Source organism: Plectropomus leopardus, chromosome 4, assembly GCF_008729295.1.
Source record: "Plectropomus leopardus isolate mb chromosome 4, YSFRI_Pleo_2.0, whole genome shotgun sequence".
Taxonomy (NCBI): Eukaryota; Metazoa; Chordata; class Actinopteri; order Perciformes; family Serranidae; genus Plectropomus; species Plectropomus leopardus.
Window position 1 is genome coordinate 9113833 of NC_056466.1, and position 13529 is coordinate 9127361.

The 13529-nt window shown below is 40.7% G+C and overlaps 1 protein-coding gene across 5 annotated transcripts in view; it reads left to right on the top strand.

The window, feature by feature from the left end:
• Positions 1-5251: 5251 nt before the first annotated feature.
• rims1b (regulating synaptic membrane exocytosis 1b) overlaps positions 5252-13529 on the top strand; it is an 82988-nt gene continuing 74710 nt past the window's right edge. For all 5 annotated transcript variants that reach the window (XM_042484361.1, XM_042484363.1, XM_042484364.1 and 2 more), the window contains exon 1: positions 5252-5426. In XM_042484361.1, the coding sequence (XP_042340295.1) occupies positions 5260-5426 (167 nt within the window). In that variant the 5' untranslated portion in view covers positions 5252-5259. The remainder of the gene's footprint in view (positions 5427-13529) is intronic.

The window sequence follows — 13529 nt, forward strand, 5'->3', positions numbered from 1 at the left end:
TTAGGGTCTTTAATTTTTCCATTTGCCAGATTGGAAATGAACTTAAATTTGACGCTTTTAATTTGAGATTTGCTCTAGAAAAAAATAATGCAAATTTTATGCAAAATGTGTGTGTGTGTGCAAATTTAACTTAACTTTTTGCACTACAACAGACACCATTGAACCAGTTTGCAGACTTTATGATTTCTCTGCTGTGTTTTAGCATTTTCTCATTATTGTCACTTATAGCAACATTGGATATAGTTAAATGTTTTGCTTTAACTGACCTCAAACATAATTAAATGTAACAGTTAAATAGTGAAAAAGTTTAGACTATTTTCTCCTTGTACATGCAGTGTTTTCATTTGTCCACTAGATGTCGGTATGTTTACTCTTTATAGCAGTCTTGGATATGAAGATAATCAGTTTCTGTGAGAATGTCTTCTTCACACAGAGGCAGTGTAGTTACTTTCTCATCAGTGTAACTTAACTAACAGAATTTTTTTCTATCATTACTGAATATTATAGAAAATAGTTCCAGCAGAGATCATTTTTCCATTATCTTACCTAAATGTTTCAAGACAAGTTTCATGACAAGTTTCAAGACAACCGTATAGAGGCAAATGTTTGCAATATTATCGTTTGCAGCAGCAGGGGAGGGGTTCAGGGTTCCCCCATATGGTAGCTACTTTTATATTTAATGCTTAGCTTAGTTTCTATTTTAAAATAATAACAAAAGAAACCTTATTTAAAATTAATCTGGGGTCAAATGACAGATTTTTCAGCATTAGTGTTATTTGTAATATAGCTATTTTTTCCCCTTTTGATCAAATAATCACTGTTTTTCTCCTGCTGTTGCACCATTTTGACATTACTTTGATATGCCTTTTTCAAATGGAATATTATTCATTCTTCTGTACTACTTCAAAACTTTAAAAAATTGCAAATCAGTTTAACTTCTCTGCAAAGAATGCTGTTAACCTGCCACCTTCAAAAATAACTTTGTTCAATAGCGAGTTCCTTAATCAGACGTTTTAGTCAAAACTGCTGCCGATGTACATCGGTGTAACACTAATAAATATAGCTTGATTGTTATGTAATAGGATTCATAACACAGCCCCTGATATCCAGCAACAAGCTCTTACACCAAAAGTACATTGCCGTTACTAACAATCCTCACTTCTTATCTATTTCATTGTTGTTTTGCACAGCAAGGAACTTTTTGTATTTCTCGACATCCCCTGAGAGAATGAGACACTGAAGGTGAGACAATGAAAAAAAGGCTGCAGGGTGTTTGCAGTAGTAGCAGAAGTATTCAGAAAAGTAGCAGTACTGACGTGTAAGAATACTCTGCTACAAGTCCTGCATTGCAGAGCTTACTTACTGCATGTGAAAGTGCAGAAGTATTAGTATCAATATATACTTAAAGTACCAAAAGTAAAAGTCACTATTATGCAGTATACATTTCAGAAAAATATATAATATTGGATCATAATTATTGATGCATTAGTGTGTTCATCACTTCAATGTTGCGTTCGATAAATGTGGAGCTCATTTAAATTATTTTATACCTCTGGCTTAGTATGTTAACCTGTAATAGTTTATCATAATGTATTATTAAATTAAGATTTTGTATTAATAATTTGAAACAGCAAAGTAACTAAAGCTATCAAGAAAAATGTAGTGGAATAAAAAGTATCATATTTCCCTCTGTAGTGAAGTAAAAGTAGCATGAAATAAAAATACTCAAGTAAAATTGTTGGAGTAAATGCACATAGTTACATCCCAACCCTGGGTATTTGTACTGAACTTGCCTATATCTTAATGTCTGTAATTTTCTGTTTCTGAGGAGACACATGGATGTGGAAAACAAGTTTTGAAACGTGTGGTTCCACTCCGTCAGCTGCATTAAAACTATTAAAAACCTGAATTTCATAATCAAGCCATTTCATTTATAGTTTCACAATTACGCATAGGTGTTATCCTGTTTACTACATGTTTACCAGCAGGCTTTATTAACTCTGACAGAGCAGACTGAACAGATCCTACATGTGGAGCAAAGAGCCACTGAAGCAGGGCCTCTCTGTCCTGCAGACTCCACTCAGGGTTTATTTATAGTCTGAGGTCTGCAGCAAAAGATCTGCTCGTGCTGAAGCACGACTCTGTCACTCCGGGCCGGTGGTCCCTAGTCACGACCGAAATGATGACAAAATTTTGCACCACGGGAAGCTGACGTCACCGCGGTACAGTCACCTCCTCGGTGACGTCACGTGACGGAGGCTCTGTGGCAGCAGCTGGGGTTAATGCCATCTGCTGGATGGACTCAGCCACTCACCCGGCATTACGTCATCGGGGAGAAACCGGTGCCAGCTCTGGATCGGTATAGCCTGGGAGTCTGGATCTGAATGCAAAACGAGCCGAGAGAGAAATCAGTCTGACCGAGGCTGTTTTTGGACAGGAGCTTCAACCTCTCTAAGATTAGCTGACAACACTAAAAAAAACACTCATCTAAAACAGGCAAAGTAAACTCTTATAACTTATAGTTACAGTTTATTTGGCTTATGCAAAGTAGCAAATGGGGAATATAAAATTGTGGAATTACATTTAAAAAACAGTTAATCTATCAGAGAAATAAAAAAATAAGATAAATACAAGAAAGTATCAGATAAGATAATAAAGGAAAACAATATAGTCTTTGCCCTTTGGCTAACATTGTCAACACTAATATCGATTAATGTACATAGTCCCTGCTGAAATTACAAAAGTGTAAAAAACAACAAAAAAAACCTAATAAACAAAAAAAAAAAAAAAAAACACAAAAAAAAACAGGTAACACATGTCGTATTTGAGCTCTTCTTATGGTGCAAAACACAATTTTAGCTTTAACAACACATACTTAGGCTATGGATAAGACAGCCTGCATCAAACAAGGTAATATACATAACAAAATACAGAAAACAAAGTCAGATGCATAAAATAAGATACATAAAACAAAGTAATATATATAAAATAACATACACAGAACAGAGTAATATGCGTAACATAATATACATAAAACCAAGTAATATAGGCCTACATTACATAAGATAAATAAAACAAAGTAAATACATATAATAAGTTACATAATACACATAACATAAGACTGATAAAACAAGTAATACACATAAGATAAATAACACATACCTACACATCATCAGATACATAGAATAAATTAATATACATAATGATATATATAACATAGTAATATACCTACACAACACAGGATACATAAAACATAGCCTAATATACATAAGATACATTTTACAAAATAATATACATAGCACATACAATACAATATACATCAAGTGACAAGACAAAGGTTAGATGTAGACTAGAAAAAATTAATAAAGCTGCATATGCAGAATTCATATGCATAAAACATACAAAATGTGTTTGATAAAAAAAGATGATCATGACTTATCTGTTTCTATGGTATGGATACATTCAAAAACCAAAAACCTCGGAGATAGCCTGGATGTTCAAACTATCTCAGACAACCACGGAAAGAACTAGAAAATGAGATCTCTCTCTTTCGCTCCCTCTCTCTCTCTCTGTGTATGTGTGTGTGTGTGTGTGTGTGTGTGTGTGTGTGTGAGAGAGAGAGAGAGAGAGAGAGAGAGAGAAGAGAGAGAGAGAGGTGCTGAACTGCTGTCCATGGTGCTGAAACGAACGAACAGAACTACAGAACTGCATCATGGGCTGCACATGGTTTATAAAATGTGATTTAGGCTAATTGAATGACAAAATACTAAAAAGTATTGCGAGAATCGTCTGTTAACCATTTCTAACCTGGAGGGATATCACTTTCGTTGTGCTGCTTTCAGATGCCTTTCACAAGTATTTAAACCTTTGAATCCTGAGCAACATGGTGCGATTTCTGTCAAAAACAAGCGGAAAGGGCAATGAACAACTTGGTAAAAAAAAGTGTTTCACTAATTAGTAGATTTAAAAAAGTAGGGAAAATGTCTTCGGGAACAAATAACAAAAAACTAGGCCTATTAATTACCATAATCACATATTTAAAATTAGATTACAAAATTGTAGTTTTAGGCACTTTTTCTGGGTAATTTCCCGTTTTTCCTGGGGAAAACGCAATAGGCAACTCGACAAGAAATACTCCATAAATTGCAAGAAATGTGTAGGTTTAGAAATAAAGATTTTTAAAAAGCTAAGGAAAAAGCAAGGTTAAATATATATATTTATAATATTCATAATTACAAATGTAAAATAATTTTAAAGTCATTATAATTTTCTTTAGGCACTTTTTTTCCAAGTCTTGTTCGCTTTTTTTTTTTTTTTTTTTTAACTTTTTTTTAACTTTTTTTCTTCTTTTAAAATGACAACTAATTTGCAGGTAATTTTCTTGCACTTTTAACCAAATTCTTTCAAATTTCGGGTTATTTTATTTTTCCGTTTCTCGCCGCCTTCTCCCAATGTGTTTGAAAGAAATCCAGCCTATTTGCTCAGGTTTCAAAGGGTTAAACACGATAAATATTGCTGTTAAACGGTAGCCCCCCGTGCTCTTCTGAACTTTGTGTGCCAAGTGTGTGTGTGTGTGTGTGTGTGTGTGTGTGTGTGTGTGTGTGTGTGTGTGTGTGTGTGTGTGTGTGTGTGTGAGTGAGTGTGTGTGAATAAAACACTAGGGTGTGTGAAGCCCCAGTAGAGGCTGCCTCCATGTGATGATGGTGAGGACCCCATTCTCACATGAGTAAGCGCGCCTAAAAAAAAAAAAAAAAAAAAAAAAAAGGAGAGGAAGAGGAGGGCTGCATTCCCATTGACTGAGAGAGAGAGAGAGGGAGAGGGAGAGAGAGAGCACGGACTCCGCCTATACCGCCCTAACATCCAGCTCCAGTCCGACGACGGCACCACAGACCAGCCGTGTGATCCAGGGGCCCCCTCAGCTCGACTGAAAAATGGGATCCTCGTGAAAAATCCGGGCGGTGGAGGGCAGAGGCGGGCAGGCGGGGGGTGGGGGGGTACCACGACGAAGAGAGATTGGTGGTGGTGGTGGGAGAAACACCCAGAGAGGACAAACAAAAGCACAACCGAGGGTGCCTGCGGCCATGAGCGGCTTGCACTATTCGCCAGAGCTGCGGCTGCCGCTGCCGCTCTGCCCGCGGACCATGTCGTGAGGTGTGGCTCGGAAACGCTCCGGGGAACCTGTCAGCCGAAACGACTCGCCGAGGAGGAGGAGGAGGAGGAGGAGGAGGTGGAGGTGGTGGGGTGGTGGTGGTGGAAAAGATGTCCGCCTCGGTGGGGCCCCAGGGTGGCCCTCGCCCACCCACCGTGCCGCCATCCATGCCGGATCTGCCGGACCTCAGCCATCTCACCGAGGAGGAGAGGAAGATCATCATGGCTGTGATGGCTCGGCAGAAGGAGGAAGAGGATAAAGAACAAGCCATGCTAAAGTAAGGCAACATTTCCTCCCCTCTTTTGCGAGGAAGTTATGCATTATAACCCAGTGTTTCCATCACATCCAGTAACCAGCAGCTTGTCTTGAAGAGGTGTTGTGCTCCCACCAACATAACAGCAGTGTAAGAGCTCTGTGTCCAATAGAAGTCCTCAGAGAGACAGATGCTGTTGGGATCAATCGATAAATTAATATACACTCAATGGGGATGACCCGAAACAGGGTCAAACGTGTTACAGGTGTAGATGGGGCCGTGAGGACGGGGTGTGACAGTGCTGGTGGTGGAGATGGTGGTGGTGGTGGTGGTGGTGGTGGGGAGGGGTGGTGAGATGAATCATAGCATTATCCATCCTTCACCCACTCGTTTTCATCAATGGGGACTGCAACCCATCCCTCAGTTTACACACTGATTTTCCTTTTTACGCACGCATGCAGGCAGACTGGAGTGGCTTTGTAGATTTTTTTGCAGCCGCGATTGTGTGTGTGTGTGTGTGTGTGTGTGTGTGTGTGTGTGTGTGTGTGAGAGAGAGAGAGAGAGAGGGGGAGAGAGAGAGGGAGAGAGAGAGATCGCTTTGACAATAATGGCAACAACAATGACATTATAGCTCATAGGCCTGGAGCGACACAAACCGTTTCATAAGCCCGACAGACGGACGGTGTGTGTACGATCGTTTGTGGCGGAGAGAAGAAGATGGGGTGTGGTTGGAAATCTTAGCAGCCCTGAAGTGGACGCGATGTAGATTAGAAAAAGAGACCGGATATATTGTTGCACCTTTGAAAAGCCTTTATGTATTGAGCAAATCCATCGCCAAATAATCACAGCTGAGTGAGAATAACCATTCAAGGATGCCATAAAGTGCACTAAATGAGCATTATAGGAGAATGACAGCAGATAGCTCAGTTTAAACTCACTACAGCTGCCTTGGTTACATTGCAGTTTGATGCCTCAGGGGTTTTTACCACAAGCTATGGCAATCTGAGGCAGCACAGCCATATCCACACCTGCACTGGAACATGTGAGGGCCCTCTTTCTCTCTCTTTCTCTCTCTTTCTCTCTCTGGCTTCATAATGAAGGATGTTGCCGTGTAGCAGGCGTGCAGCATCCCACAGCACTCTGGCTTGCTTCAGTTCTAATGGCTGTTTTCATTTCCTGACTGCAGCCTAAAGGGAAGCTGTGAGAGCCGCATCGGGAGAGGAAGTGATGTATTTAATGTTCCATGAGGCAGGGGCTCAGGTTCAGTTAATAATGGCTTCATCATCTGGCTAACCATTGATGGGGCCAGCACACCATGGACCAAAAAGGAATGGGGAATATGCAGATAACGTCTAGTGAGCAGCAGTGAGGCAGTCCTTAAAGAAGTATTTCACTGATAAAAAGACATAAAACTAGGGCGTCTCTGCAGCAGAAAGACACTTTTTTAACTGGTGCTACATGACTGGAGAAAACAGAGGAGAGGAAGAAAACCTACAACTACCAGAATGCTGTGGGCCTAATGTGGAATGGTCCTTGTAAAACAATGGCTGCCGCATCCCATATTACAGTTGAACGGTAAGCTGAAACATGTTTCTGAAACATTTGAGGCAAGAAATATGCAACTCAGTTACAGAATCTTAGTTTATATTTGATCAACGCTGCTTAATGTTACTGTTTGATGTCTGTTTTTTACGCCTTTGTTTTTACTGTGCAGGAAGCAGTGTGGTGCTCACTTCCTTTTAATAAACTTTATTATGGCAAAATGAGGCATTAAAATGCATTTCTGAAAGCATTCTAGGCAAGAAATAGGCAGTTCAGTGACATAGTCTTTATTCATATTTGATCAGCACTGCCTCATTATATTATTTGATGGGATTTTGATCCGAGTTTGAGAGACAGAGAGAGGGGCGAGTCCATCTCCTGATCTAGTCTTTGTGTCTGTGGTGGCGGCAGCGGTACGTCTGAGGGCAATATCAAAGTGCAGAAGTACAGCCTATACTTTGAGCACCAGCCAACCCTACCAAATAATGCAAATTACATAATTTAGCGGTATTTCACTGGTGTAAATTTCATTATTTGGTAGTGTTATGTCGTGGAAGGAAGAAGGATATCTTGGCACTGGTTAGAGGGGAAAGTTTACCACAGTTAATCTACTCTCAATTTCTTTTATTTTACTAAGTCTCACACAATGGTAATGTATTTGCAAAAAAAAACGGCACATGCACATAGCAGAACAGATCATGAAGAAATCAAAGTCAGAGACCCGGTATCATCACACACAGACACACGTATTAAAAGAACTACTATAAGAAATATCAGCAACTCTAATCCCTCATAGAAGCGTCTTCGTTTTCCGAGGTCACAGTAGATGTGAGAAGCTTAACCCTCGCTGGGGTCTGGTGTCATGTTATTCAAACCACGGTCAGACTAAATGTTGGCATGTTTGTATGTTATAATGAAGCAGTTATGTTCAAACTTTATGTGGCATTACATTTCAGCAACACTGTGGTTAATGTATGGTTGGGAAAAGATCATGTTTTGGCAAGTTGTGTATGCACAATCCCGGAAGGAAACAGCAATGTCTCAGGAACGAAAATCTGCATTTTATGACCTCCGTGCCACATAAATAAAAGCATTCTGCTTCTCTCTACAGTATATTAAGTGCTGAACGTAATGGCACTGTGGTAAATGGCATCTAATGGTTAGGTAAGGGTATGACCAGCAGTGTGAGCATTCATGACATCTCTGTGGAGCATGCTGCCTGCTCCTACTGGATTCGTCTGCTCCGCTGTCTGCCTGCCCGACGCCAACTCTGCTTCCTCGTTGAACACGAGTCCTGCCTGCCCCTCTCTGGAGTCCCCGCTTTTCCCACAAGCTCCCTCCTGTAAGTGTTTCTGCACCTTACCTGACACACACCTGCCAGTCCGCTCCACGTTCACAATTTCATCACTCGAACTCTGAAGTATCACCTGTGAAGGTGAGCTCACCCCCGTCTCTCTACAAACTCTGCTTGACCCTTGAACTCTGCTCGACCTCAGAACTGGTAACTGTTCTTATTTACCTGCAACCTGATTATACTCACCTTTGCTCCATTCAACCAAAAGATTAAATAAAAGTCATTACAAACTACTCATGTGCGCTGTTGTGCTGCAATTGGGTCCGACCAAACCCTGTTACACAACGTTACAGTGGGTTTTTGTGCCTAAAGCTCCTGTAACCACACATTTAGCAATGTTGCTGAAATGTAAAATTTTAGTGTATCTGCTGCAAATAAACATGCAAATGTAACACATTTTTGATTTGTAGAAACATACAGTGCCAACATGTGTTATGGCAAATGGGTTGAAATTCCAGGCGAATCACTAAAACTACCCAAAAATGTGTAAACAATCAAAAAGACAATTCCAAGGCACTCTGTTGAAATGCTAAAATGCCTTTATTTCTACAACATGGTCATGATGAACCTTCAAAACACGCGTTTTGGCAAACAAGCCTTCGTCAGGGAGTCAAACAGATGTCAGGACAACAAAAAGGTCCTTTTATATTGGTTAAACACCAATAGGAAACTTACACCTGTATCTGGGGCCCCCCAGCCCCCAGATACAGATGTATCTGCCGAAATGCGTAGAGGTGTTTTAAAGGTTCATCATGACCATGCTATAGAAATACAGGCATTTTAACATTTCAACAGAGTGCCTTGGAATTTTCTTTGTGATTATTTATCCCAGTATATCCCCACCAAAAGAGCACCTCGAACAGACTTTTGAGTCCAGGAAGAGCTCCTTTTCTTGCATTTTGATTACCAAAAGTGTGTTTCATCAGATTTATTAATCTTTTTCTGTTCTATTTATGATGTCTTACAAGGTCTTGATTAATGTATCATTTTTCTACAGCCAAAAACATGTAGTTTGACACCATTTGTTAGTTTCTTGTAAGCAATACAAATCAAATCAACCTCCCTAACACTTCCAGAACAAATTCATCGTCATTGGCAGAGATGGACATAAAAAACAGCTGCTTTCCTCCAGCAGTGAAAATTCACTTCCAAGAGAACATCCTGTACCTTACGTCAAGACTATTCACCTGGTCAGCACTGTCCAATCAGGTTTCGGCATTGCCTGAGACTTGAGCAGCTGGCAGTGATAAGGTTATACTGATACTGGACTTTATCTGTCATGAGTTTAAGCCCCAGCACGAGAGAAACTGAAGCGTCCTGATCTGCCTTTGAGCCAGAACACCTGGTTCTGGGGTTTGCTCTGTGAGAAGTCAGCACCTGCGCTCTGCGTCACTGATTCACAGCGCTAACGAACACTCTGTCCACGTCTAATACACTATAGACTTCAGAGACTCTCTCCATTGACTTGCTAAACCTCCATTGACTTCCTAATCCAGAGGATGTTAGTGGAGGGGGAGCTGTCACGCTGTGTGGAGTGAGCGAAATGCTGAACGCAGCAGTGACCAACCTCGTCGATGCTGTGACGTTAAAAATCCTCCAAGCACAACAGGAAATCTTTTCTCTGCAACCCAACACCTTCGAGTTCCTGACCACCCCTGGGAGCTGTTGAGGTTTCCAAAATGTAAATATAGAAATAATGTGTAAAATATTTATGTGCTCAGCAGAGAGGTTGTAGACATTTCAGACGGGGGCGGATGCACAACACAGGGCCTTAAGGTCGGAGTGGCGGGTGTAGTTAATGGGGGCACCCACTTGTGTTACTGTTAAGTCAGAGATAAAGTACAAGTAAACACTTTTAGTAGTAGTAAGCCTTGATGTTTTTTTAGTAATATTTATCACATTTTTAAATGCTTTTCTGATTTGTGGCTCAATACAAGGTGCTGATTGACTGGAGTTTGTTCCTTCCCAGCAGATGGACAGAAGAAATAAGGACCTAGGGCACAGAAGGAGGGAGAGGAGGGAGGATTTAGAGAGGTTTTAAGGATTAGAGCAGTGGAAAGAGAGAGAAAAGGGGGAGACAGAAAGAGTGGGAAGAGCTTCTGTAAGGGTCCCACATACACACACACACATACACTCACTGCTAATCTCTTTACCAGGGCTCCCCAAGGCTGCAGGCTACAGGGTGCATCTGGAGGGCAGCGAAGCCCCTGTCCCTGCCTGCTGTCTGATATGGCTGCTACTGTCCACCAAGAGGACAACTTTAGTTTTGTGGTCAAGGTCAAGAGTGGGCTTTAATTTATAGGACAATTTGACTTCTATTTTGATGTGAAGATATTTGAAAGTGAACACATTCTCACTTCCAGCTCATCAAATACCTACGCTTGGTCAGTGGCCTTATGTATCAAACTTATAGCCCTTTTTACACAGAGAGTGCGGCATAGAGCTGCTATGAAGTCCATTTTCTGTGTGTCCTTTGCATCTTTATACAGAACCGCGGTGACATTAATTACCTTTATAGATTGATAAAATAGATTTTAGATTTCTATAGCGGCATCAATTTCAATTCATAACAGAGCTAATTGTTTTAGACGGAAAGTTTAAAACTGTTATTTTAACAAAATCGTATCATGACACCTAAAGTCAACTCTTAAAAATAACACTTTACTAATGTGTCTTATTGTTGTCGTAGATACGGTTTTACCAGCCTCAAATTGTCTATTGTGTCCTTTAAGTTTGTTGTTTACATCAGTCCTGTAAGATTCCTGTGTGATTTGTATCTTTCTTGTCTGTTTAAAGTATATCCTTCTTACTAGAATAGTTTTAGCTTGTTTGCACAGTGGCTAGGTGCAAACAGTAGCAGCTAGCATTATGTCAAGTTACAAAATATTATCTCGTGAGTTATAAATAAAAAAAAAAAGGATTCCCACTAAACACAATCTCATCCTTTCAGCTGAGATAAAGAGAAACATTTTCCCAAGCAGACTTAAGAGTTTCAAGGTTTCTGTGAGAAAAATGCTAATGTTGAATTATGGATCAGGTCTGAAAATAGCACACACTTGGAAGCAGTTCCTGAAATATTTAAATATTCAGTTCACTGGCTGCTGTTGATGTTCTGAACCTTGTTTTTTCTTGTTAACCTGTTTCAGTTTTGGCCCACTGTGGAATTCAACTAATTGCAGTGTGAAATGCAGATATAGTATGTTTGTGTGTGTGTGTGTGTGTGTGTGTGTGTGTGTGTAAATTTGATCATATATTTTTACGTAAGTGAGAAAGTATCTTCATTCCTATTTAGGTAAACACATGCACTCATACAGCATCATATAGACTACCTCTCACACACATACCTACCCTTGCATACACACTCTATCTATACAGCACGTCTGAGAGCATGTGGTACTGCAGTACTTGCGAGAGGCAGCACACAAAATGCACCGCAAACCCAGATGGCGTTTCTGTTTTCTCAGTCTGTGGATGAAAGCTTGCAGGAGGAAAGTACGCTCTTGCAAAGACAGAATGCTTTTGTTACTGTACAGTTTGTCCTGTTGATTTGCAGCCAGCCTCCACTCTTCCTCCAGACAGCTGGAGAGAATGTGAATCCATGTGCTCCATATGTGTGTGTGTGTATTCAGAGTGTGCTGGATCGGATCTTCACACTTTGCGCTTAATTAAAAGAACTCAAAAGCAGTCGGGTGTGTCTGCAACACCTGGAGGACTGGAAACCGGTGGGGGGCAGTGGGTAACGGTGTCTGCATGTGTGTGTGCATGATTTGATGCTTTTTTCTTGTGAGTTTGTCTACACATCTGTCATCTCTGCTAAGTGTCTGAAAAAGCTGCATCTTGTGTTTGCTGTCAAATGAAACCCTCAAAAGAAAAGACTCACTGGTTCACTTTTGGGTTTACCTTAACATGTATGTGCACCTGTGTGCTTGTGTATGCATTCACTGATGTACACACTCCTTCACACTCTAAGAAAGTGAGTTTGCAAGCTTTAAAGCTCAGTACTCATGGAAGTAAATATATTTGCAGTATATGTATTAACACTCCTTAACAACCACTCTCTTTTTGTGCACCCGTCTTTTTTACCCCATGTTACAAACTACAGCCCAGTTGATGGAAGAATGTTGGCATTGTATGTTTCCTGTTGGTTCTTTTTTTTAGCAAGTCATCCCTGACGGCTTTTAAGTCAGCAAAAATGATAAATATTAAGCGTTCGTCGCTGTGTTACCACCGGGGATAGTGCTCCGAAAAGAGGCTGGTTTTTTTAACAAGGCATTGCAGCATTTCCAGCTGGAATTGTACCACCAAAAGCGTCAGTTTTTAGCAAGACACCACTGTGTTTCCTGCCAGGATAGTGCCACGGACAAGCTGTTCTATTTTTACCAATACATTGTTGCATTTCCAGCTGGGATAATGCTATGAAAAGGGTGATTGTTTTTTTTTTTTTTTAGCCAACACATCTCAGCATTCCAGCTGGGATAGTACCACAAAAAGGGGCTGTTGTTTTTACCAAGACATCACTGCATTTCCACTTGAAATAGTGCCACTAAAAGATTTTTACAAGGACAGCAACATATTTCTTACTGAAATTTCGCCACCACAAGCCAATTTTAAGCCAACACATGATCATGGTTTTTGCACCTCGACAAAACCACACATTAACTTTGTTTAACATAAAGTTTTTATCATATCCGCGTTCAGTGTCACACGGGACATGAACACTCGTCTCCTGGGTAAAAGTCTAGTGTGTGTTTGACCCATCCACCACCACTTCCCTCTCAACCAACAGGGACCTTCTCACTCTTTCTACTATGTTACTGCTTACATTGTAATCCTGTTCACAGCAGTAACAGTCGAAAGCCTGGGTTTGGTTGAAAGCCTGGGACGTCTCATACAGACGCTGTAAGGTTCCTTGTGTGCCTGTAACCAAAGCTAAGGGCCAATGAGACTGCCCTATTTGATGCCCAAGGAATGACGACGGGCTAGACCTCCACACCCTTTTCCATTTTCTGCTTTGTTATGTGAAGTGCACACTACTTCCTGCATTTGATCTTGCCTTAGATTTTACATGTCAGATTCGTCCAGTATGATTGAAATTTTAAGAATACTGGGCCCAAAATTTTGTAAACATGGCGGCCCCGAGTGGTGTCATTTATAGCCAGATCCGAACAGATATCGTATTTGGTGTGGAAGAACTTGACTGGTATGCACAGAGGCGCGTCGTCTATCTTGTC